We start from the raw sequence: 27093 nt of genomic DNA on the forward strand, positions 1-27093 counted from the left end.
GCCCACTAAAGATTGTCGTTATGACATCATCAGCAGCCAAAATTGAAATGAAAGCAAAGTAGCAAAACTGCGACAGCATGAGACATTGCCACTTGTTTCATAGCATAGCAAACACTGGCACTGCTCTCTGATTAGTGACCAATCAAGAGAAAGATGAACCGACTAGGAGAGAGCCAATCAAAAAAAAAAAAAATGAACTCACCAATCTTGATAGAGACCCATGCAAAGACAACAACCAAACCATGAGGAAAGGGAAAGTGTGCAACCTGATCATGTGTTAAGAATGAACATTGGATAAGATAAATGTGTTACCTTCAATCAACAGGGACGACGATATCAGTTCAAAAAGCAGAGTTCATCGGAAACCTTCATGCTGTGTGAAATCGCATAAGGTTTAGGATACCAGGAAGCAAAGTTTGACCTGAATCAAAACAAAAATGAACATGTAAACGTCGAGTATATTGTTTTTTTCATTTATTTATTTCACAATATCTAAGGCTCGTAGTGGAGCTGACAAGCATACGTCACACGCATGCACATACAGGTGATTCCACGAGACACAACGCAGGACTGTTAGACGAGACAAACACAGCCACTGAGCTTGAGGGAAGTGCTGTCACTTCCTGAGGCATTCTGTGTACTTGTGACCGTCACGGCACTGACACTGACACCATCTTTCTCACGACACTTAGCTGAACATTTCCGAAGGAGGAATTTCCTATTCCCCATGGTTGTTTGTTCGTCCATGCTGTCTCCTTTTAAATGCTGAACATCAAGCAAGGAAGTAGCACGTACCACTTATAAAGTCCTTGGTATGACTCAGCCAGGGTTTTAACCGCTAACCTCCCAGACTTGGAACGGACTCTCGAACCATTACACCACTGAGACTGCTTTTCTATTTACTTATCGCTGGGAGTTGCATTCTTTAATGTTTATCCTGATGGGATTGTTTACATGTTGAGAAAAAAATATATAGTTTGACCATCAGTGATTAACTATTTTTAGTTTACAAGTAATTAACTATTTGGGCTTGTGGTAGGTATTGTGCTGTCCACCTCAAAAAAAATAAAAATAACTGCTCAAAATCACCATACGGGCTTATACAACTCTATGGGTATACACCTATGCCAAACTGTGTTGAAGTTTGCAAATGGACCACTTTTATCATTGTACTCATTACCTCCACCACTGAAGGTGAAGGAGGTTATGTTTTCACCCCTCTCTGTCTGTTCGTTACTTACTAAGTATATTGATCAGTCGATTTTGTTATTCTGTCCGTCTGTCCGTCTGTCTATTTGTTTGTTTGTCGCCTACAGGTCAAATTTTTAAACCAATCTTCACGAAACTTCACCACATGGTAGAGTTTGTCATAAGGAGGAAGCCTTTTGTTTTTGAGGTCAAAAGGTCAACATAGGCCAAAGGTCAACAACTTTGGTGGTATTTCTAAAATCCTCAATTTTCATCCGATTGACTTGAAATTTGAACAGGATTTATACTTCAGGTCACTGAATTCAACCAACAAATTATTTTCGACATCAACATGGACCAAAAGGTCAACATAGGCCGAATTTCTAAAATCTTCAATTTTCATCCGATTCACTTGAAATTTGAGGAGGAGTGATTCAAGGATAGTAAGGGACGAGGAAGGAGTTGAAGAAACTGAGACAAGAGAGGAGAAGAGAGAGAAGAAGGAGAGGGAGAAGAGAGAGAAGGAGGAAAGAGAGAAGAGAGAAGGAGGAGTGAGAGAAGGAGGAAAGAGAGAAGAGAGAGAAGGAGGAAAGAGAGAAGAGGGAGGAAAGAGAGAGAATAAATAAATATAAAAATATGGAAACCAGTGAGACTAAAAAAAGATTGGGGGTATTACAGAAAATAAATAAATCTCAACGCACCGAGGAGGAAAACAAAGAATTGACAAGTCTATTAGAAATATTTTCGACAAGACTATTAACATCGTTTTCAGGGATAACATAGATTATATTGGTGTCATTGTCTTTGATTAAAGTTTTTCATTTTTTTCATAAATAAATGGAGGAGAGAGTGAAGACATTTCTGAGGATTCTTTATATTTTAAAAATTAAGATTCAAATATGCATGTTGGAAACTAAAAAGGTTTTTGCACTCTGTAGGAATTTTTCTCATACATAAATGAGTTATTGTCTCAAATGTAAAAAGAAAAGTAATCTTAAAAATATCTCATATTTTAAAAGTAAAAATAACAGGGTTATACAAAATGGCATATGTTCGGTGTGTGGATCAAAAAAAGAGTCAATTTATCTCCAAACACAAACGTGGAGGAGATATACAAAAGTTTTTGTCAGGAAGTAAATTTACAACTACTGGAATACCAGGGGAATTACATCTACCAGGGTGTTCTTTCTGTGGTCCAGGCACAAACTTGGATAAAAGATTAGATGAGGCAGACAATCCTAAACGATGGAGTAAACCCATCAATAGGGTTGATGAAGTGTGCATGAGGCACGATATTGATTATGGGAATACCACAACTTTGGAAGAAAAGCATGAAGCCGATAGAGAAATGTTGTATAATTTGTCTCTGATACAAAATCCAACCTTGAGAGAAAAAGTTGATAGGTTCATCTTGAAGAAGATGATCAGTACTAAATTGAAACCTGGGCTTGGAAATTCAAAAAGTGTATAGGCTCCAATGATGTCATTAAGACTGAAGAACAATTAGCTGATGAATGACATAAACCAATAATCACAAAGTTTCATAGAAGGAAGGTTTATTTCAAGGAAGTTGATTATATCTGTTCCGCTGATTTGATTGAACTCAATAATGATAAGGGGTACAAGTCTGCTTTAACCGTTATTGATTTGAGGAGTAGATATGCGTGGGTTGTCCCTTTAAAAAACAAAACAGGTAATACTCTTATGTTAGCCTTTCAACAGATATTTAATAAAGGTAAGAGAAAACCCCAAAAATTGTGGACTGATGAGGGTAAAGAGTTCTATATATAATAAGACATTTATGAATTTTCTAAAAAGTAACAACATTACATTATACAGTACCTTTAATGAAGGAAAAGCCGTTGTTATTTAGCGCTTTAATCGCACTTTAAAAGAGAGACTATATAAAAAATTCACACAACTCGGTTCACAACAATGGTCATCTTTTATTCAGGATATTGTGGATAAGTATAATGACATGATTCACATGTCAACGAATACGAAACCATCAGAAACATTTACAAAATTAAAATATGAAAAAGAGATTAATGTCAAAAAGCCTAAGTTCAAAGTTGGTGATATAGTCAGAATATATAGATGGAAATCTCATTTTGAAAAAGGTTATGCAAAGCGATGGACAAATGAGCTTTTTTAAATTGTTGATGTGATAGATACAGTTCCTTGGACTTATAAGGTATATGATTTAAAGGGGGAAGAGATTTTAGGTTCATTTTATTGACAGGAATTACAAAAGACAAAGATAAATTGAATTTATTTTTTGACTCCACCCCTTTTTAAACTCCACCCCTTTTTGACTCCACCTACACCACACAAACCCCACACCACACAAGCTCCACCCCAACCCAACCCTAACCCAACATAATATCTTTTTTAATGTTTTTTTTTTCTCTTCTTCCAATTCTGTCTTTTCAGGCTTTCAGGTTTGATGAAGTAGAAAGGGGGAGTAAGAACTTTCCTGCACTTTCTTCCCAGAACTAACAATATTTTTTTTTACGTTTTTTTTCTCTTCTTCCATTTCTGTCTTTTAAGGCTTTCAGGTTTGATGAAGTAGAAAGGGGGAGTAAGAACTTTCCTGCACTTTCTTCCCAGAACTTTCTTGATATTGCTCTCATCAAGCACCATCCAACAAAGAACCACATTGATAGGTTGAGATCCCCAAGAGTCTTCTTGGTAGAAACCACATTTCAAGTCTCCAAAATAAACCCAACTTTCCAAGTCTCCAAGGTATAACCACATTCCTGTTGAGTTTCCAAGATATGTATCACATTGTGAGTTATCAAGCCAGAACCCACATTTCAAGTCTCTAAAAATATAACCATCTATCCAAGACTCCAAGGTAGAACCACAATTTCCAGAAATATTGTGGGTTTCTGCAATAAGTCTCACATCGTATAACTGTGGATCATCAGGTAAAACTTCATTTTTCCAATTTTTATGGGTTTCAGTGATAGATCTCACATAGTATAATTGTGGATCATCAAGGAAAACTCCATTTTTCCAATTTTTATTGGTTTCGATGATAGATCTCACATAGTATAACTGTGGATCATCAAGGAAAACTCCATGTTTCCAATTTTTATAGGTTCTGGCGATTGGTCTCACATATAGGTCATGTGGAGGTGGGTCGGTTCGTTCAGTTTCGTTGTGCAGATCACCAATCTAAACGAAATTCACCCTGTACATTCATGAGAACACACCATTGAAATTCCTACTTGTTTCCATATGCACAAGTTGACACACCTACAGTAATTACCATTTGAAATTACTGCCGTGAAGTGGGTGTGGCATGCTTGCAATCGCGGAGGAAACGACCAGGAAACAACAAATCAAGATTGCGGCGCCCATGGTTGTCGTGTGATTTCGAGTGATTTTTGGTCTTTCAACAACCAAATATGCGTTGTTTCATACACTTGGGCGCGGAGGATGATGAGAAAGTGATGCAATTCACGGATAAGAGCTGGCATAAGGTATGCGAGTGTGCCAAGGCTTGGTGCGACGCCACAGATAGTGAAACTATCAACAAATGCCGTTTGCTGGCTGATCAAATTATGAAACTGCTTCCAATGACTGATCCTCCTGCTAATGCCGGCTGTCACCGGTTCTGCTATGCGTTGTTTTGTAACAAGGATCATATAAAACGCGCTGAAGCTAGGAAAAGGAAATCAGAAGCCAGCACGACTGCAGTTTCTGCTGGAGCCAGTGAGGTGGTGGGCGGACTCGAAGAAGAGGGGCACTCATACCACAAAATACGTAGAAAATCCCTCAGAACCTCTGTAGAAAGGGTGGCTGGCAAGTCAGCTGGTGTACTGCCAAGAATTTGTATCATATGCCAGAAAAAGACAAATTCATCTGTGTCAAAGGAAAATCTCAATGTGATCAGTTGTCCCTGGCAGAAAGACAGGATGGAGGAAAGCTGAGGGAAACTGCTGAGCAGAGGAGAGATGAACGTGATGTGAGAATAATGACAACTATAAAGGATAAAGACTGTGTGGCGCTGGCAGTTTGTTATCACCGTTAATGTTATTACGAGTATGTGAATGACACACCACAGACAGAGTGAAAGTAAACTCCAAACTCAGAAAGTGAAGTACGACTTAACATTTGACATTTTCTGTGATAAAGTAATCCAGGTAAGACTCATTGATGGAAAGCAATCTATACATATGAAGAAGTTGTGTGAGATGTTCAATGACCTACTCAGAGTATGCGAAGGTCAGGATAAGGCCAACTACCAGGCAACAAGACTGAAGAAAAGACTGCAGGAACGGTACCCAGACATGATTTTTTATCGTCCACCAAAAATGTCTGAGAGCGAAGTGGTGTACATGAAGGACATTGATATTTGTTCCATTGCTCAGGCTGCTGTTGTAGACAGTCGCTCTACAACAGAAACAGTCAACTACAGAGGATGAAGCCAGCCAGGGTCCACAGCAGGGTGACTCAGGCCTCAATTTACATGTTCTATACTTGGAGCACTCATGGTGAGGGATGACCTGAACAAACACCAAAGTGTAGACATTGCATGGCCACCACTTGCTCCTGACTTCGACATTTCAAATGCTGAAAGTGCCATCCCTGTTGCATTGTACAACCTTGTTGCATGGATAGCGGGCCTGTCAGACGAGCCAACCCTGGAGAAATTTGTGGAACTCCCATGGCATATTCATCTGAAAATGCTCTCTGTTCTTCAAGACTGTTTCTATTGCATCAAGGGGTCAGACGTTTACTCTGAAGTCCTATGCATTGGGCCTGACTGTGAAACATTGGACTGGTTCTTCTCGACTGTTAGGATTGCTCAACAAGCTTGGGCATTGTGTCTCAGTCAGTACTACACAGGCGTTGGAAACCGCTTTGGCGCTGTTGCAGATTGATCAGGATGGAAAACTGCCCTTAAACTGCCTCAGAAATGTACCGACAATATTTGTGTATGATAACATCGATTTCAGTGGGTCTCATGGGACCACTCACCACACCAATGGATTGATGATACAAGACGCACCCTCTTAGCCGATTCAGCACGCTCGTTCAGTGACTCCAATTAGCCGTCGTCAGCGGTCATTAGTTGGGAACACGCCACCCATTCTCAAGTATGGTGGCGGGAAAAGGCAAGGGACCACAGCCTTTTACAGTTGTGACATTGACATCAGTCCGTCACAAGAGGACAGGCTATCGCTGGATGTGCTCTATTACACAATGAAAACGGTCCAGAAAACAGACGGGCGGTTGCCAACATGGACTGGGTACAACACCCTCCTTCGTCAGGATGAAGAGTTGACCAAGTCAGCCATCATCTACCATCCTCTGATCGAGGCATCACCCACGGAACTGGACACCGTTTACACGGTCCTACGCCAAAGCATCGATATGGCTGATAAACTGGAACGTGAAGTAGTTCTCGACTTTGACCTTGCGATCTACAGTAAGGCGCAGGAGATTCGTTGGTTGCACCCGGAGTTGACAGAAAGGTTGGTAATTCGTCTCGGCGAATTCCACCAACTCATGAGCTTCCTCGGCGTGATCGGAAAAAGATTCAGAGACGCAGGTCTGCTCGACCTCATAATAGAGTCTGGTATTGCCGCTCAGCGTTCTGCAAATTCAGTAATAAACGGCCACCACTATAACAGGAGTCTGCTCTGTCACAAGCTCGTCTACGAAGCGCTAGGAAGACTATGCTTCCAGGCCTTCATGGACTCCCTCACAGAGGAGATGCGTGTGCGATTGTTCGTCTCCGTTGTTCGAACAGTTAATGTCATCGGAAGAGGTCTCGGAAATGTTCACACGCTGCAGCAACTTCAGACAGCAGCAATGTACAGTGAGCAAAATATTCACATTCTGGTGCTCCCACTTGGAAATGCTGGAGCTTGCACTAGAGCTTATACGGGCAACTCGTACTTCTAATTGGCCGAAACACCTTGCGATCACGAGAACATCAATGCCCTGGTACTTTGCGTACGATCACCTGAACTGTGCAAGGTACTTACCCGTTTACTGGCTGGAAATGGCCGAGCTGGAGCACTCCCACCCAGACACCTATCAAGCGTTCATGGACGGCAAATGGACTGCCCAACAGCATTATGGATTTAGTAGTGTTGTGTGCGATCAGATCATAGAGCAGACTTTTAATAGGGACAGCAAGACCAGTGGAGGCATCATTGGTTACACTCTGAAAAGCACAGCTGTGAAGAAGTGGATCCTGTCCGAACCAGCACGTGTGGAAATCGCAAGGAAATGTGAGTCCATGGCGGGTATCCACGACGAGCCCCGAACAAGAGGACTTGGTAGTGTCGAGCTCGAAGAAGAACGAAGCAGTGGTGGTACAAGTGATGGACACAGTACTTCAAATGATTAACCCTTTCTCCGGCGCTCACCTTGAACTCGTCAATATTAGTTCAGGTGTCATCACACTGCCAGCCACTTCCGCGGACTTGATGAACGCGTATGTCAAGGGAGAGAATGCTGTTGTGCAATTCATTCGTGATTGGCTTCTCTCGGGTGAGGTCCCATTCTTCAGTCCGATTTCGAAGGCCAAATTGGCAACTTTCTCGAAGGCGCGAGGCAAGTTGGCGACTCCCCACCAGCAGACGCCGAAGGTTGAAATTGCGAATGAACGTCGTTTTTTCACACGACTGCTGTTGATTGACGAGAAAAGCAATGTAACACTCCATGATCTGCTCACGCACCCACTGGCGAACATATATTTCCCGCTGGCATCGGGTGATGGTTCGATTGCAAAGACGGACAAAGCCAAACTCCGCAACCATAAACTGAAACTGTGGCCCGATTGCCGAGTGGATGCTCGGCCTATCCAAGGTGCAACGATTGTGGATGGAATGGCCGTTATTCAGGCGATAAAGGCTGGTTCACTGCCTAACACTTTCAGCAAACTGGAAGAGATGGTGCTGAACATCGTAGTGGCCAAAGCACGACATAAACAATCTTTGAGACTGGACGTGGTGTTTGATACTTACCCAAGTATCAGTATCAAGTGCCTGGGGCACGCCAGACGAGTGGGCAGGGCGGGCGATCTTCAGGTGCGAACCATCTACGGACGCGATCAAGCCCTTCCAAAACAGTGGGCCAATTATCTCCTGAGCGGAGCCAACAAGGAGGCTTTGATAGAGTTCATCGTCGAATCGTGGACGAGAAACATCTCTCCATCAAAACTGGGCGACATGCTGTTGTACGTCAGTCATGCCGGCAAATGTCAGAAAATCGAGGCGTCAAATGGTGTCATGACTGTCGTCAGTACCTGAACTTGAATGTGACCATGAGGAAGCTGACACGAAGCTCCTGCTACATGCCGCTCACGCGGGACAGAATGAAGAGTCGGTGCGCATAGAGAGTTTCGACACCGATGTGTTTGTGTTGGCATTGGCTCACTCGAAGTCGATTCGAGCACGAAATTTCCATCTGGTCATAGGAAGTCCCAAGGACATTATCGTCGTTGACATTAGGAAGCTGAGTAATGCCCTGGAAAGTTCTGTCTGCGATGCGTTGATAGGTTTGCACAATTTCACGGGAAGTTATACCACCAGTGCATTCCACGGTAAGGGCAAAACAAGGCCATTCGACTTGATGAAGAAAAGTCCCCATCTCATCACCTGTTTCGGGAGCATTGGTCGAGGATTCAAGCTAGATCAGAATATCATTCACGACCTGGAACAATTCGTCTGTGCCATGTACAATCAGCCGACCATGAAGAGTGTGGATGAGGCTCGCAACAAGCTATTCTGCAGCCAGTCGCTCGGAGAACAGAAGTTGCCGCCTACAAGCGATGCTATGATGCTGCATTGCAAAAGAGTGAACTATCAGTCTGCGATCCACCACCGCGCGACTGAGAGGTTTATAGAAGCCCCTTCTCCTACATTTCACGGATGGGTGGAACGCAACGGAGCACTGACTGTTCACTGGCTGAGCAAACCACCAGCGCCGAAGGAACTGTCAGAGGCGACGAAATGTAATTGCAAGAAGATGAAATGCGAGACCAACCAGTGTTCTTGTCGGTCAAAAGGACTGTCCTGCACAGAGTGCTGCGGGTATCAAAACTGTGCCAACGATGAACAGACCCGTGCAGAAATGGAACTTATGGATGATGAAAGCGGAACTGAAGATGATTCCGACGACGAACTGTGAATGCGGGTGTCACACTGCTTTTGCTGTAGTGATCTACTACACAGTAGTATTCAGGTTAGTTCGCATGTAATAGTGGACTTGAGTTTTGTCATAGCAGCAGTCAAGAGCCGAGTTCAGCAACCGCTTCAGAGCAAGAAATACTGGAGTTCTAAGACAGTAATCCTCTTGTGGCGGTTCTACTTTTCATCAGGCTGAGTCGTGCAGTCTCTTTGTCTTTGATTTAATCCGTAATAGCCAATGTAACTGTCTTTAATAGGCGCTGTAACTGCCTTTAATAGTCAATGTAACTACCTTTAATAGCCAGTGTGGCTGCCTTTTAAGCCAAAAGTTTCCTTGGTCAACTCGAAGGCCTGTCTGGTCGGTCCAGACGTTTTCGGCTGGTAAAAATATGTCACTGCTTCGGTTTACGACCTTTAATTATAAACATCTTTAATAACAGTGAATAGGGCTCTGTATAAACATATTGTATCATTTTAAGACCTCACAAGAGTTTTCTTTGACGTACATATCAGTCTATCCTCGATTCTTCATTTCTGTGTCAAAATCGTGCTTTAATGTTCGGTGTATCTTTAATTGCCAAAAATGACCAATTGTGTCACATCCTCGACGTGGAAACAAGTGGATTTGGACTCAGCGTCTAAAATTCTTAAAGTATGCCAAATTTCATCCAGATTGGTGATCTTCACAAAGAAAATCATTTTCTGAAGGTAATAGCGAGTGCCTCCACATGGTCTAATAGTATAACTGTGGATCATCAAAGAAATCTCCATTTTTCAAAATTTCTGAAATTTGTGAGTCTTCTTGGTAAAACTTGTATTCTGGCTCATCAAGGTATAACTTGTTCAGTGGGTATTGTCTTGATAACTCACAATGAGTACCATCGATGTAAAACTCTTTTTCAGGATTTTTTGGGTCTCCAAGGTATAACTGTTTGGTTGGGTCATCAAGGTCGAGCTCGTTCTGTGGGCCTTGGTCGCTCATAAGGTCTTCAACCAAGCCAACAATTTCACCCCAAGTTGTGGACAAAGTAGTATTTTAATTTTGTATTTCTGATACAATTTCCTGTGAGAGAAAATATTAATGTATTAATTCAGTGATTTAATTTTCAAATTATTATATGCTTAAATCAAACTCTGTAAATCGGAAAAGAAAATCTTGCCTCAATAGATAAGAGGTTTGATTCCAGTTCATCAACTTGAAGGTTTAGTTCCATACAAGTAGTAGAACTCCAAGGAACTCCAAAGTCATCCCACTCAAGCTCAGCACAGCAGTACATTTTCAGTAAAAGTAAAAATATGTTTAAATTCAGTCTGGGTTTCAAGCCTTGAAATAGAAAGAATGGTGGGTGTGGTTTCCTTTGGAAATTCCCTGGTCAATTCCAGGAAAGCCTTGTGAGTGAGAGATTAACTAGAAATGATGTAGGAGTAGGTGGTCCTCACAAAAGAGGGCGGGTCTTAGTAAAAGTGGGCAGGGCTTAAGAAAAGTGGGCGAGGCTTATGGGAAAGTGGGCGTGGCTTATGAAAAATAATGTGTGGCTCAGGAGGTGGTCAAACAAGAGAGAAGTTTATCATTTTATTTCTGCTCAACAAAGACATATAAACCAAGAACTAAGTTCTAAAATAATATTTGTGAATATACTCGATGGTGATGAATATAATCGGAAAATTAATTTATTACCTCGAATAGAACATGGACAAATATTTATTGGATCACTCTTTGAGTGGAGTGAAAATGTAAAAGGAAATCAGTAAGACTCAGTTTAACATGTGCTCAATGGGGCAGAGATCTCTCTTCTTTTGACCCCATGGACCGAGAGTCAGAGGGGGCGGGGGTGGGGGGTGGGTTTTTTGGACCCTGAGACAATTTAACATGAGCTTGTATGGGAAAAAAATCATTCTCCTGTTTTGTCCTGATTGACCTCGAGTCAGAAAGGTTTCCCAATACATTTCTATGGGGTTTTTTTTAGGTCTCGAGACAGCTTAACATGAGCTTGTATGGGAGAAAAATCATTCTCCTGTTTTAACCGAATTAGCCTTGAGTCAGAAACGTTAGCCTATACATTTCTATGGGGGGGGGGGGGAATCAGTCTCCTGTTTAGGGGTTTTCAGGGTTTAATTCACAGAGTTTTCCCCCTTTACCCCATTCATTTGCATGGATGCCTCAGAAGCCCCATTAATCCTCTTCAAAGTTGGAAAAATCGTGGATGTGATACGGTCAAAAAAAATTCGCCCAATCTTGATGAAACCTGGTATGTAGGAAGGGGTCGATGAGTGATGCACGACGGTATGACTTTAGACCTGATTGAAGGTCAATGTCAAGGTCACCGATGCTGTAAACTTGTGAAATCATCCATTGTCAAAATATCAGCCACCCTTTATGACTCAGAAATGCAGTTTGATTTCTGAGGTCCGGTTTCTATCCTTTTGAAGACTCATTGATCATGAATGTTCCAAATCAACCATTTTCAAAATCTATCTCTGGATAACTCAGAAATGTAGTTTGATTTCTGAGGTTTTCTATCCTTTTTACTCCCGGGCTTTCGTCGATACGTTGAACCAAAAGACGAGACGACATCGAAGCCATTCTAAGCCGATCAGAGATCCACATCTACAGAGCTTCAGAGATGACCGTCACCCCCAACGGGGGGTAATTTTTCGATCTATCTGCAGTATGTACAAATGCAAGTTTCACGATTGTTTCTGAATGGGGTAAACATCGTAACTGTCAGGTATGGATGCTAGGTGATGGCCCCATTGGTCCATATTTAAACATTTGACTCATTTAAACGTTCAGTAATTGCGTTAATCAGGTGTCTGGATTCAAACCATTGTCCTGGCTGCCTCAAATTGTGTTTCGGAGTGACAACAAATCCTGGAGAACGACAAAGGGTTTGCTTCTGTTTATGAATATGTGCCTGCACTCTCTCGCTGTCCGAAGCATCAGAAAGATGCTGTTTATTGCTAATTCTCCTGAGGGCCGAAGGGAGGGGGGGCAGCCCACTTGCCAAGTTGTTTCTTTCTTTGCTTGCTTTCTCCGCCTGGGAATAGGTTTTATATATATGCATTTTGGAGTATAATTTGTCAGTGTGTTTCTGAGGCTTGACCATCGTTGGTTCGAGTCCTGCACCACATTCCGCACGCGTTGTGTCCCAAATAAACCGCACATTCGAGTATCCTCAGTTGACTCACCTCAATTCTTGGCCGGGATTGAAGGGTCTTCACAGTAACCACAGCACATAATGCTGGATGATACCTCATTTAAGAGTTCTTGGGTCCGGACAGTTAACGCATGTGGAGGTCGAAAACTATCGAGATTCACTCAATTTCGAATTACGTGAATTTTTGTTTCACACACTGATGGTTTATAGGCTCGGGGTTGCTGGTTCACACACCTATCGGAAGTAAGCAAAACATATTGGAGTAAGGGTGGGGGTGGGGTTGTGCACTTGAAAAAGAAAGGGAGAGTGGAGCAAGGCTATGTTCCCTCCTCCATATATACACAAGAAAATGTGAAATTTCTAAAGCATTAAACTCATCTTTTTCTACTGTTTGGAGAATTATATTGAGTGAACAAAAATTTTTAGGAATGTGACAAAATTAACCAGCTTCATTGAGCTATATGCTTTAATGCACTCATTGCTAGACCTCTCCCCCAGAGAGACTGCCGATCTATAGCACCTGCCAGATCTGTGAATATATTTTTGGAGATTTTGTGAGGTGCTCCACAGGTAATCAAAGCAAATCTGGTAAGAAATGGACGTTTTACAAAAAAGTTATAACGTTTGCACGGACCCTGAACCGATGTACCACGTGACACATGCACAGGCAAGCAGGCAAAATGGCAGATTTTCTGCAATGTTTATTTCATCGGCAATTGAACTTTGCGATTTCTCCAGGGTTGTTCTGCATTAAGCTGCAACTCTTTTGTGTATGAAGTCATTTTATTTCATTAATTCATTTTATTTCATTCACTGCTGTGTGTGCAGTGAAGATGGGCTTTAAAGTGAAAGGGATCCTTTATTGTATGCAGCGACAGTCAAGCCAACCTTTGCTTTTCAACCATTTAATTGGAGTGCATGTATGAGTGCTTAAAACACTTGCCAAGTGCCCATTGTCGACAGCGGTATCGCGCTACGTCGTTCTGAGTGAATCATTCACGCTCAACGGACGCTTTTTTCCATGCCACCTCATTCAGAGCGAGTGGTTCGTGCTCCGTCACCTTGAGCGATTGGTTCGTGCTCCGTCACACTGAGCGAGTGGTTCGTGCTCCGTCACCCTGAGCGAGTGCTTCGTGGCTGAAGACAAGGTCCTCAAGCAGCTATCAAACTTCTAGACTGGTCTCCGATCGCTACTTTCTCCAACATCAACTAGACCTGGGAATTATTTCAAAGAAACTTGCTCTCCCTCATGCACAGATTTATCCCCTCTCGTCTTCAGTTGTCCTACCCTTCCTCCCGCCCATGGTTCAATGAAGCTTGTTGTGAGGCAGTTGTCCCAAAACAACTTGCCTTTGCCTCATGGAAAGCAAACCCAACTGAGGGTAATCGCAGTTCCTTCAACAACAACAAGTGTGTATCTACCCTCAAGAGAGCCGGAAGACAACATCTTTCTGATCTCAAGTCTGAACTCCCAAACGTCTCTCCCTCCTCCAAGTCCTGGTGGCGTCTCATCAAATCTGTCTCTGGTGTATGCTCCCCCTCCATCCCCTCCCTTACCTCCATCAGCACTGCTGATACCGCACGTGAAAAGGCTGAATGCCTCAACTCGGTGTTTACATCTAAATCTTCTTTCCCAAACCCATTGCTTTCTGTACCCACCTGACCCAGTCGCACCCAGTTGTCCCTGGACTATGTGTCCTTGTCTTCTGACAAAGTGGAGAGCTTGCTGTCAAAGCTCAACTCAGATTTTGCAACCGATCCAGACGGCATCAGCCCATGTGTCCTAAAAACCTGCTCCTCTGCACTTGCTCACCCTCTCTCTGTTCTATTCACCCTCTCATTTGCTCAGTCATCTACCATCTGCTTGGAAATCAGCAAACATCACTGATCTGCATAAGAAGGTGCAAAAACAGATCCCTGCAACTACAGACCAATCAGCCTTCTGTCAATCATCAGCAAGGTTATGGAATCCATCATCGCTTCAGACATTAAATCCTTCCTCTTCTCCAATGGCTTGACTTCCGATCAACAATTTGGTTTCAGACCAGGTCACTCGACCCTGGATCTGCTACTTCTGCTCTCCCAACAATGGATGGAGGTCCTCAATGCCGGACATGAAATCAGAGCCATCACACTAGACATATCGCGTGCTTTTGACACGGTTTGGCACCCTGCCCTTCTCACCAAGCTCTCCTCCTATAGTATCCAAGGCCATCTCCACTCATGGCTGGCAGACTTCCTCTCCTGTCGCAGCCAACGTGTGGCCATAAATGGAGTTCTTTCATCCCCTGTTCATGCTGGAGTTCCTCAAGGCAGCGTTCTGGGCCCTGTTCTTTTTCTGATTTTCATCAATGATCACTCCGACTCTCTGGAAAATCCTCTTTTTCTCTTTGCTGATGACTCCACCTTCTGCCGTACCATCTGGCATCCCTCAGACCAGGAAGAAGCAGCTTCTTCGCTCACTGCAGATCTGGATAAAATCACAAACTGGTCCAACACGTAGAACATGTCTTTCAATCCTGACAAATCTCACACTCTCACAATATCTCTCCAAAAGAACCGTTTGGAACCCCCCCCACCCCCACCCCCATCTACTTTCTCAACAATCCTCTGGAAGAAGTCCTTTCATTCAAGCTTCTGGGTCACATCAACTGCCATGATTTTTCCTGTGAAAGCCACATTTCTAACCTGGCCTCCAAAGCTCATCGCCAATTGGGCATCCTCCATCATGCAAAGTCCTTCCTCGGCCCACCTGAGCTCCTGACCACATACAAAGCTTTCTTGTGGAAACCAAGGTATTTAGGATCATTGGTATCCCTCATGGTGAGACTGAGTCTTTGGGCCTCTCACTCTCTCACCGCAGGAAGGTTGGTGGTGTTTCTGTCTTCTCCCATCTCCTCTCCAGTCTCACTGCCCCTGCTCTGTCTGCTATATGTCCCCCCCCTATATTTCCACAAGGTGCTCAAGGTCTGCCAGCAACCCTCTTCTGGTAAAACTACCAAAATCCCGAACCACTGCTCACCTTCACTCTTTCATTCCTCTTTTCTCCTGCCTTTGGAATAAACTCCCACACTCTCTTCAATCTCATTCTTCCCTTCAGGTCTTCAAAACAGCCGTTCACCACCACCTCTTCCCTTCCCCCATCCAAAACCATGATCTTTTCTGCCCCCGTTAGTTCACCCCAAACCTACCTCCTTCAAATTCCTTGCCTTCCTTCCCGAAAGTTCCCTGTTGTGTAAGGTCCTGAAAGTCCCTGTGGTGTCCGTCTTGTGTACCCCGTGTACCCCGCCCTCATCCCTCTCTCTTCCACAGATCTCCTAATGTCTCTGTTCCCCACTGTTTTGTCCTTCCCTCTCCCGCCCCTCTTGTCTCCTGCCCCCTTTGTTGTGTGTTGTGTGTTCACTCTGTTCACCTCAACAATGTATCCAAAAAAACAAAACATTTTGTACACCGCTCCCTCCCAATTCCATCTCCATGTGCTGCACATGCCCTGGCAATGTCGTGCACTGGAGGATTGTTATTTATTTATTTGGCATGGGGGCGGTGTACTTTGAATGTACACCTCTACTGGTTTTGTTTTCTTTAATTTTGGGTTGCGTGCACTCACCAAGAGACAAAGAAACTTCCTTACGTTGGAACCACCATCATATGTTATGGCTTTCAAATGCTGATGACTTCACTCAATGAGAATATCATTGTGTATACATTTGAATGGGAAGCCATTTTTTTCCCCGTGTCATCCCTCTATATGAAGTATTGATATATATTTATGTGTATGTATGCGTGTGTGTATATGTAGATATATATAAAAATGATGGGCCCAGACCAGAAATCGAACCTAGGTCCTCTGGAAAACCATACCAGTGCTCAATGCTCTGCCATCTGAGCTATCTGGGTGACCCACTGACTAAGTGACGCAATTCTTCCACATATACAGGTGCCGCTCTCATTCTCCTACTGCTTCCAGGACACTCACTGCCAACCATAGGAGCAGCTAGGACCTGCTCTCGAGAGGGTCTTCCCCCTGTGGGGGGACATGTCCGCTACCAAACACCACAGGGGGCGTAATAATATAATTAGAAGTGAGCAGAATAGAACAATATCATAAATATATGTGGAAAAATTATAAGCCCAGACCAGGAATCAAACACAGGTCATTTGGAAAACCCATACCAGTGCTCTACCATCTGAGCTATCTGGGTGACCCACTGACTGAGTGACGCAATTCTTCCACAAATACAGGTGCCACTCGCTTTCTCCCACTGCTTCCACGGTACTCACTGCCAACCATCGGAGCAGCTCGGGCCTGCTCTCGAGAGGGAGTTTTCATGAATATTAGCTCAAAAAGTATATGTGGAAGAATTGCATCGCTTAGCCAGTGGGTCACCCAGATAGCTCAGATGGCAGAGCACGGGTTCAGTTTTCCAGAGAACCTGGGTTTAATTCCTGGTCTGAAATATGTATGTGTGTGTGTATATATATATATATCCTGACATTCCATGTGACTCAAACCTAATCAGTGTCATTTTGCCCAAACAGCAAATTGCAGCACATTTGTCAAGAAAGAGGGGTTCATACTGAGTCCAGGATTTCCAGAAAGTCCACAAACAAGTTCGGTCTGTGACTGGATCATTGAGGCACCCGACAAAAACGTTGTCAAGCTTCGTTTCACCTCATTCGACGTTGGTGTTCTACCAGAAACAGAAGAATGCGACTTTTGGAAAGATCATGTAAGTTTTCATGAATATTAGCTCAAAATGGTCTCTGATTTCTGATCAAGTATGCATTTTTTCACAATGGCCTCACTCTTAATTCTTTCACCATTTTTTATTGCCACATCATTATTGTGTGTGTGTGTGTGTGTGTGTGTGTGTGTGTGTGTGTGTGTGTGTGTGTGTGTGTGTGTGTGTGTGTATGTACCATGGAACCAAGCTGAGGTTGAGAGAGACAGTGAGACATGATCTGAATACAGTTGATCATAGAGAAGGCAGCTGGCTCCATGTTGGTCAGGAAAGGTTCTTGGGTTAGATACCGATACCAAGAAGAGAGTGGAGATTGACAGAGTGAATCATGATATAATGCTGTTCTTGCTGTTGCCAAATGAGAACTGACATCGAATGCTATTGCCTATTTCAAGTATGATATGTGTTTGAGATCCTTTGGAAGAAGTCAAAATATTGCAAGGGATAAATCCTCGACAACTCACCAATGTGGTGAGGAGCTTACCCAAATGTAAGCTGAACCAGCACCATCCCAATGATGGCCTTCTCTCGAGGTTCAATGTCTGTGCACGTAAAGGGTCTCATGTATTGGAAAATGATCAAACCAATTGGTGGGAAATTTAAAATCGACTGAATAATGTTTGATTAAATTAATGTTCTTTCAACACAATTTAAATTTGGCATAAATAGAGAACAGGGAGATGAGGAAGCAATGACCATAGGAAGGTCTACAATGTGCTGATGCATTGTTCATTATAACTGCAGTTATATATTGGCAACAATTTGTAATTGTTTAGCCTCTCCCAATGATATATATATATATATATATATATATATATATATATATATATATATATATATATATATATATATATATATATATATATATCTCTCTCTCTCTCTCTCTCTCTCTCTCTCTCTCTCTCTCTCTCTCTCTCTCTCTCTCTCTCTCTCTGCCCACCTTTCCTGTGATGCCTTCAGGTGAAGGTACAGGATGGAGGTAGCACAACCTCTTCAATCATAGCACGACTCTGTGGTTCGACCACCCCTGTGACCATTATCTCCAGCAGCCAAACATTGCGCCTTTCACTGTGGACAACAAACGACGTCAACTACCGTGGCTTCAACATCTCTGTTTCATTCAAAAAGTTGACCCACCTGGGTATCCTCACTAATTTTAGATTACCTGTTATAATTCAATCCCATCCTCGTGTCGTGAATGAGAGAGAGTTTTGGAGCCATTTCATTTTTATAATACTGTATACAATGGATGGATGATGTGTTCTTTACAGATAAGCGTGGTTCCATGTATGTGGTACAACTGGGGACAGAAAAAGGTGGATCCCTGATTTCTCCCAACTGGCCGTTTTATTATGCTCGACTGTGTATTGCCAAATGGGAGATAGAAGCACCTCCTGGAAAGGTCATTCAACTCAAGGTATTTTACTCAAAAGAAGCAACGCAGTAAAGTGTGGTTTGTGACAAAATTTGATATTATATTGTAACAGGGTCAGAGTTCGGGGCTACCACAAGGTGTGGGACCAGGTTCTCCAGGACCTAAGGCTGATCTTCCTGATCTCTGGCCCTGAGGCCACCGACCATAGATAACTCCGCAGTCCTACAGGCTGCAGATCTTACACAGCCGTAGCCGCTTGACTTAGTCCAACGGCCAAGCAGGATTACGCTTCGAGATTTCCACAATACCTTTCTATTGGCACAGCAACCGAACTAGAGGCCACATCCTCAGTGCCGCACCGAGTCATCTGCTGAGTGGAACAGATAGGTGCAGCACCAGCTAGTTACGTGAACCAATTAGTGGGGTAGAACGTCCCAGGCTAACACGACGAAGTACGGACTATGCCAGATCATTGAAGGAAACGATGTGATGAGCTCGGGAAAGTACAGGGAAAGGTATGTGATACAGTCAAGACAATGTGTTTATTTACAGCAGGGACATACAAAATGGGTGAGGTATGGCAGACATAGAGTAAGCAAAAGAAGACAGTGCAGAGCTAACCCGATACTAATACTTGCAAACAATCTTAGTTATGCTAACAAAACAGGCACCATCAGAGTAACTCCACGGAAGGGTAGATTTAGAGAGAAGATTGAGGCTTTTGCGACTTCAGTGCTCACCTGGCACAGGCTAGCGAGGCAGATGCTTTCCTACGCTGGGGAAAGGCAAGGGAAAGGGGACTGGAACCGATGGGTGTCGCTGTGCGGCTGGGCTATTGTTCCACCTCGTCCTGCGGCGCTCCGCTCCATCCCGTGGTGCTTCACCTCAAACCCACCACCAGAAAGTTCACCAATAATTAGGCCGAAAAGAACCTCAAAGAAAACCTCTGAAATATCCCCTGAATGAATCTCATGAAACCACCATGAAAAACCTTCCAAAAAAGAACCTCCAACAGCTCTGTGTATGTTCCGACTGAGGCGAGTAATCTCATTGTGAAGGAGACATTCGATTCCGCGTTCGAGTCTGTGGTTGATCAGTGCCCCAGGAGAGATACTCTTCGAGTTTTGGGGGATTTCAATGCACTAATTGGCACTGATAGGAATGGTTATGAGAGGTGTTGGTTCCCATGGGTGTAGAACCAGAATAGCGCTAAGTTCCTTGACGTCACAAGATGTCGTGGACTTATGGTGGCTGGTTTATGGTTTCAGCGGCCACAGGCTCATTGTTGGACTTGGTATTCTAATGCTGGTGGTGTGGCAAAGGAGATTGGCAATGTTCTCGTTGAGTGCTCAGTTCCTCATTACCGATCACAGGCTTGTTGTAGCAACTCTGAAGCTGTGACTCATGTCCGAGAGAATGGTACCATTCCAGCCTCGGCTGGATGAATGGGTAGCTGGTGAGATTGCGAACAGGCTGAGTGGGAGTCTAAGCGAAGGGATCTGGATGTTTTAGGGGATCCTGAAGATTTGTGGAGTGCCTTCAAGACTACCATCCTTGATGTTGCCAGTGGATGTCTTGAAGCCCATCGACAGGCAAAGAGGAACTTTGTCTCCCAAGGGACACTCGATACCATTTACGAGTGTCTCAGGGCCAGGCTTGATGGCAGAACTGAGCTGTTCAGGGAGAGGAGACATAAAACTGTACTTTTGCTGAGGGTGCCTATGTGGTGAGCTCCAAATAGAGGACTCGGAAGTGAAGTCCCGCTGGGTCGGTTACTTTGAGCGGCTTTACCAAGCTGACCCAACAGCTGTTGAGTTGGATGTAGGGGTGTTACTATCCCTGTTGCTGACCTTCCAAGCAACTGTGGTCCACCTTCATTTGTGGAAACACGGGCTGTGCTAAACCAGTTGAAATGGGGTAAAGCTCCAGGGATCTGTGGCATCCATGCTGAACTTCTCAAGGTTGGTGGAAATGCTACACTCTTGTCGTTGCATGGAGTTCTGTGCTCTGCCTGGAACACAGGCATCATCCCAACTGACTGGAAGAGGGGCCTTGTTGCCCTTCTCTGGAAAGGGAAGGGTGATCACCAGGACTGCAGCAACTACCGAGGGGTGACACTGATCTCAGTGCTGGGCAAGGTCTTCACTCGGAAAATTATTCCGAGGGTTTGCTACCATCGGCTTGAGCATCAGTACCCAGATTAGTATGGCTTTACACCAAAGAGGTCGATGATTGACTGTATCCTTGCTCTTTGGGTCCTCACCGAATGCAGGCGAGAGTTTCGGAAGGAGCTGCTTGCACCCGACATCGATTTCAGCAAAGCGTTCCATTCAGTGGATCGGGATGACCACTGGAGAAACCTCGGCGTTCATGGGGTGCCACCAAAGCTGACCGATCTTATTTCTGAACTATACTCTGATACTGAGAGTGCTGTGAGGTGTGGTGGTTCCATCTCTGATTTATTTACAATTGTGATTGGCCCCCTCATTTTTCAACATTTGGATGGATTTGATTCTGGGAAGGATGTCAGAGAAATCTAGCTACGGTGCATTGTTTTGGAATGTCAAGATCTCTGACCTTGATTTCACAGATGATGCAGTCCTCTTTGTGGAGACTCTGGACATCATTACTCAAGGCACTGAATGAGGAGTCGGGGCCATTGGGATTATTGGTCTCTTGGGTCAAGACCAAGATCCTGGCTTTCAATGACATCATGGATGCTGCTACCCTTTCTGTACCTGTTTGTGATGAGGATGTTGAGGTCACGGAGAGATTCACTTACCTTGGCAGTGATATTCATGTCTCTGCTGGCTGTGAGCCAGAGGTCAATAGACGTCTGGGTCATGGATTCACTGGACCATGGGGTGTGGCGCTGTCGGTACCTGTGCAGGAGGATGAAATCCGAGTCTTCAGGTCCGTTCTCTTCAGAGAACCAGGAGAGAGGAGGTTCGATGAAAGAACCTTGAACTCGTCTCGTATTTCCTTTATGATACCGAGTACCATACACTAAATTACAAATGCGATCGAGTAAGACCAAGGCAAAGATTTTGGCAACAACTGCAGACGCAACTCGAACAGCACTCAGTGGAGTGCATACCTCCGCCAGGCCGAACAGAGATCGGATCTGGATCAGGACCTGAACCAAAATCAAATCGACTTGTTCTTGTCACTCACTCAACCTGTGCACAATGTTTCTCCAAATTTTCGAGATATGCTGCTCACAGACAAACAAACAGACAGACAGGGGTGAAAACATAAACTCCACCCACCTTCGGTGATGGAGCTACCATAACATGCAAAGTCGGTTCGGTGCAGTGCAAGTCGAGCTTATTTTTCCAGCAAAAATGCCAATGATCAAACTTTCCAGGTTAAATTGTGCAGAAAGTTGTCTCGAAGTATGTGTAGTGGACTTTCTTTTGTCAAAGAAGAAAGTTGCTGCAGCCATGTTTACCGAAACAAAATCTCCTGTTCCAATACCCACGTTAAACGACTCAGAGTGAGGGAAATCACCTTTGAGCGGTCTCGCTTGTGTTTGACTCAGTCCGACCATAAACTGATGATTCTCAGGAAGGCCGTTGCGTCAATGTGTGTGCGCTGTCCTTCGGAGTGGACATTAAGGCGATTGTCCCATCTGCTCGCATTCGCTGCTGGACATTAATGATCCTGCGGTATATGAACAATATGTAGCATTGGAGTCACTATCTTCTACTTCTTACTCTAATGGAGCAAACGTGGATGTCACCGAAACTCCAAAAATTGACCACCTGCGGTGGTATCCGGTATTACAAATCATCTTCCTGAAGTTCAGAACTTAAATGCTCTCAAGGAAGAGGCACTGGGGCCCCCAAAGTTCCCTGAACGAATGGGAAAACACGATCTGTCCCTTTTTTTTTTGTTACCTGCGCCACCGAAGGTGGATGAAGGTAATGTTTTCACCCCTGTCTGTTTGTCTGTGAACATGATATCTCAAAAAGTTGTGCACGGATCCGGACGAAATTTGGTGGACATGTTGGCTGTGTGACAAGGACGAATCGATTCGATTTTGGTGAAGATCCGGATCCGAGAAGTTTTTAAAGTGATTCTTCACCGTTGAGAGAGAATAGGGCCAAGATAATTATCGACGGATCCGGACGAAACTTGGTGGATGAGTTGTGTCGATGACAAGAAGGCAATTCGATTTTGGTTCAGGTCGGGATGCAGATCCGGTCTATCAGTGGAATACAAAATGTAAACTGTTCAGCCTGCCGGAGGTATACGCTCTACCGCGTGATGTTCTAGTCTTATATGTTGTGATCAATGAAATTTCTTTCAAAAAATGACAAAAATTATTAACTGCTTTTCGTGAGTTAGATTGTCCACCGAAGGTGGGATGAGAAGGGTACTGCCGCCCAGAGGGTGGCTGTGTGAACACGTCGCTCATTTTCACGTCCATACAGCCGCCCGCAGGACGGGAGTACCCCCGAGTATTATCAATAGCTCTCCCATCTGTGCTTGCACTGATGACTGAGATTATTTTGGGTGAATAACAGAGAGCTTGTTGGGAGCAGGCGCTCAGAACACCATGTGTGAAATGCACGTGTCATCTAACTAAGGGAGCACCCCATTTCCTCATTCAGCACAACCCTAACGGGAAGCTGGTAGAAGCTCGTGCAGATGGTCCTTGACCGATATGTTACGATGAAAAACCAGAGCAATGTTGAAACGATGATGATTTTTTTTTTAATTATTTCACCCACCAACCCCCCCCCCCCTCCCTCCCCCATTCACCATCACTGCTCTACTGACAGTGGACTCAGTTCAATGTTTCTGGGGAGACCAGCCGCACGTGTCCTCACGACCGTGTCTTCATCAACAGTGGAGACGGGACAGATGCTTTGTTTTGCTCCAACATCCTACCTCCACCTGTGGTGTCACAGTCCAATACTTTAAATATCACATTCATGAGTGGCTTTTACAGGTTGTTCACAGGATTCAGAGCTATATACACCTTCCTGGACAAGCCAGGTGAGTCTTCATTCTGTTTCTAAGCAATCTCTCTTCTCCAATGGTTTTTTTATGACTGGACAATGTGATCTCACACAGGATGTCAAATTCATCTTTTTTTGTCTCAGAATTGGAGAGAGTGTAAATGTACCTTTTTAGGGGGTTGGGGCTAGAGGGGAGCTTGTTTATAAGGTATTGTTGTGACGAGTTACATGGGCCATCTGTCGTGTCTCGGTTTGTGTTGTACTTCCTTGTCTGGCACAAATTGTTTATCATCCACATTAACTAAGATTGTCAATTGCTGCATTTTCAGAAATCACAACAACTGCACCACCATCAGCAGGTAAGGCCACCACGTAAATTAAAAAAAATTGGACAAATCGATTTTGAACAGCTTCGGCTCTTTGGTGTAATGATGTTTTTTTACGGAGGGAGACGATAAGTGTTTAATCTTGGTGTCCTGCTTTTTGAAGAACAATTTCCCCATTATTTAATCATTCAATATTTATATATTTCAACTTTTAATGATTTCATGATTAATATATCACGTTTTTTTTTTCCAAAAAAAATTTCAATTATTCCATTTTTCAATTGTTTAATTTTTCACTTCTTTAATAATCGAATTTGCAATTTAGTTTTTTAATTTCCAATTTTTTTTTTTTTAATGTTCAATTATTTGATTGTTTCAATGTAGAATTGTTTCATTTTCAAATATTTCTTTTTCAGTGTTTTAATTATTTAAATCATTTTCATTTTCCATTGTTTAATTCAAAAAAATGGGTTTTTTCTGCATGATGAGGCAGATTTTCAAGTGCTCCCAATTGGCTTATATTACAAGTTGGCTGTACTGGGAGCCATCAGCGATCTCCGATCACAGCCTCTCTGGTTGATGAATGTTTTTAAAAACGTTATCAGAGTACTAGCACACATTATTAACCTACTTTGAAAATTCAAATGCACCATAAGTCCAAGTGCGAGCAAATCGGATAAGGCGACTGAATGTCCCCTTGGAAAGGACAACGCATGCTTTTTTGTATACACAACCTTGCCCGTGGACCATCAGGATGACAGCTTGAAGTCAGATCAAAATTTGTCAGCATGCAAAGTCAGAATTTTTTTTTTTTTAATTATATTTGCTATTAAACTCAGTTTGTGGGATACATGGTCACTATGGGTTTCCCCCCCCCCCCCCCAATCGAAGGCACACATATCATTAAAACCTGAGGAATTCCCGACTTTATCCGTATAAACGCTACACATAAGATGGGAGAATAAAAAAAGTGATGGACGGCATGTTTGTGAGAGATGCAGCATTACAATTGTGTTCACGTAGTGCTGCTTCTCATGCAGTCCTCCCTGCGCATGTGCACGGCCATTCCATGCCGGGGACTGAACCCAGTTGGATTACCTCCAGAAAACCTCCATTGGAGAACCAGACCTCTCGACCTTATTACACCACGCACACAAAGCGAAAAGTAGGGTTATTGGCGATTTGTAAGTTTTGGATGCTGTCAACGTTTCATTGTGTCTTTCTATCTGATGCACAGACATACACAAGATAAATGGAAGCTTGAAGCTGGAGATGACATTTGTCGAGGACCTGGAGAATAGTTCGAGTTTGGCTTTCCGTCAATTGGCCGGATCACTGGAGACGGAGGTGTGTGCACCAAATAGTGAGGTTTCTTCACAAGAACCAGAGCACTTTGTTGGGAGAGGTTGGTCATTCGCCCTACGTGGAGCCATTCTTGATCCAAACTCCCAACTGGATTTCATGGCAAAGGCTGGAGGGACCCTGAGTGTTGGATATTTATTGATAATTTCGCCCATTCTACAACCATTTTACGAATAGTTTTGTCTCTTAAAAACTAGAAGGGCACTCGGAAGAGTGCATACCTCCACCGTGTAATACCTGATCCATGAGAACATACCGGATCCGATACAATTTTGAAATATCATGCTATATATCGTTTTTAGCTCGCTTGTTCGAAGAACAGAGAGCTATAGCGATACCCCCGGCGTGAGCGTGAGCGTCAGCGTCAGCGTGAGCGTGAAAATGTTAAAGTTTTTAGTGCAAGTTATTTTTTCCTTTCTAATGTTTTTATCTACCACACTATTTTTTTAAACGCCCAATATATATATATATATATATAAATATATATATATATATATATATATATATATATATATATATATATATATATAAGGGCGTATAATGTGATACCGGTCATTCGTCCGTCTGTCTGTCTGTCTGTCTGTCCGTCCGTCCGTCTGGTTCCTGTCCGCACTCTAACTCCCAAAGTTTTCAACTTTCACGTTTCATATTCGGTACATAGGTTCAGACTGTGGAGACGGTGTGTCGCGACATACGTTCGTCATCTAAAGTGGTTACCGTGGCAACCAGGATGCTGTTTTCCATCCGTTCCTGTCCGCACTCTAACTCCCAAAGTTTTCAACTTTCACGTTTCATATTTGGTACATAGGTACAGACTGTGGAGACGGTGTGTCATGACATACGTTCATCATCTAAAGTGGTTGCCATGGCAAGCAGGATGCTGTTTTCCATCCGTTCCTGTCCGCACTCTAACTCCCAAAGTTTTCAACTTTAACGTTTCATATTTGGTACATAGGTACAGACTGTGGAGACGGTGTGTCGCGACATACGTTCGTCATCTAAAGTGGTTGCCATGGCAACCAGGATGCTGTTTTCTATCCATTCCTGTCCGCACTCTCACTCCCAAAGTTTTCAACTTTCACGTTTCATATTTGGTACATAGGTACAGACTGTGGAGACGGTGTGTCATGACATACGTTCATCATCTAAAGTGGTTGCCATGGCAAGCAGGATGCTGTTTTCCATCCGTTCCTGTCCGCACTCTAACTCCCAAAGTTTTCAACTTTAACGTTTCATATCTGGTACATAGGTACAGACTGTGGAGACGGTGTGTCGCGACATACGTTCGTCATCTAAAGTGGTTGCCATGGCAACCAGGATGCTGTTTTCTATCCATTCCTGTCCGCACTCTCACTCCCAAAGTTTTCAACTTTCACGTTTCATATTTGGTACATAGGTACAGACTGTGGAGACGGTGTGTTGCGACATACGTTCGTCATCTAAAGTGGTCACCGTGGCAAGCAGGATGCTGTTTTCTATCCATTCCTGTCCGCACTCTAACTCCCAAAGTTTTCAACTTTCACGTTTCATATTTGGTACATAGGTACAGACTGTGGAGACGGTGTGTCGCGACATACGTTCGTCATCTAAAGTGGTTGCCATGGCAACCAGGATGCTGTTTTCCATCCGTTCCTGTCCGCACTCTAACTCCCAAAGTTTTCAACTTTCACGTTTCATATTTGGTAGACAGGTACAGACTGGAGACGGTGTGTCGTGACATACGTTCGTCATCTAAAGTGGTTACCGTGGCAAGCAGGATGCTGTTTTCCATCCGTTCCTGTCTGCACTCTAACTCCCAAAGTTTTCAACTTTCACGTTTCAT

General features: G+C 43.6%; 2 protein-coding genes across 2 annotated transcripts in view; one reads left to right on the forward strand and one right to left on the reverse strand.

The window, feature by feature from the left end:
• The window catches only part of LOC147010159 (tolloid-like protein 2), a 113145-nt gene that overhangs the window by 72064 nt on the left and 13988 nt on the right, over positions 1-27093 (forward strand). Inside the window, exons 10-15 of the mRNA XM_085860772.1 lie at positions 17039-17229; positions 18202-18382; positions 18513-18658; positions 23404-23620; positions 23913-23942; positions 25147-25256. Coding sequence (XP_085716898.1) covers positions 17039-17229; positions 18202-18382; positions 18513-18658; positions 23404-23620; positions 23913-23942; positions 25147-25256 — 875 coding nt within the window. The remainder of the gene's footprint in view (positions 1-17038; positions 17230-18201; positions 18383-18512; positions 18659-23403; positions 23621-23912; positions 23943-25146; positions 25257-27093) is intronic.
• Positions 1-27093, reverse strand: part of TMEM220 (transmembrane protein 220) — a 144384-nt gene that overhangs the window by 62909 nt on the left and 54382 nt on the right. The window contains exon 6 of the mRNA XM_085860776.1: positions 313-421. Within this exon, the coding sequence (XP_085716902.1) occupies positions 337-421 (85 nt within the window). The 3' untranslated portion in view covers positions 313-336. The remainder of the gene's footprint in view (positions 1-312; positions 422-27093) is intronic.

The sequence above is a fragment of the Eptatretus burgeri genome, chromosome 17 (genome assembly GCF_056783735.1).
Source record: "Eptatretus burgeri isolate ZD-2024b chromosome 17, Ebu_testis_v1, whole genome shotgun sequence".
NCBI lineage: Eukaryota > Metazoa > Chordata > Myxini > Myxiniformes > Myxinidae > Eptatretus > Eptatretus burgeri.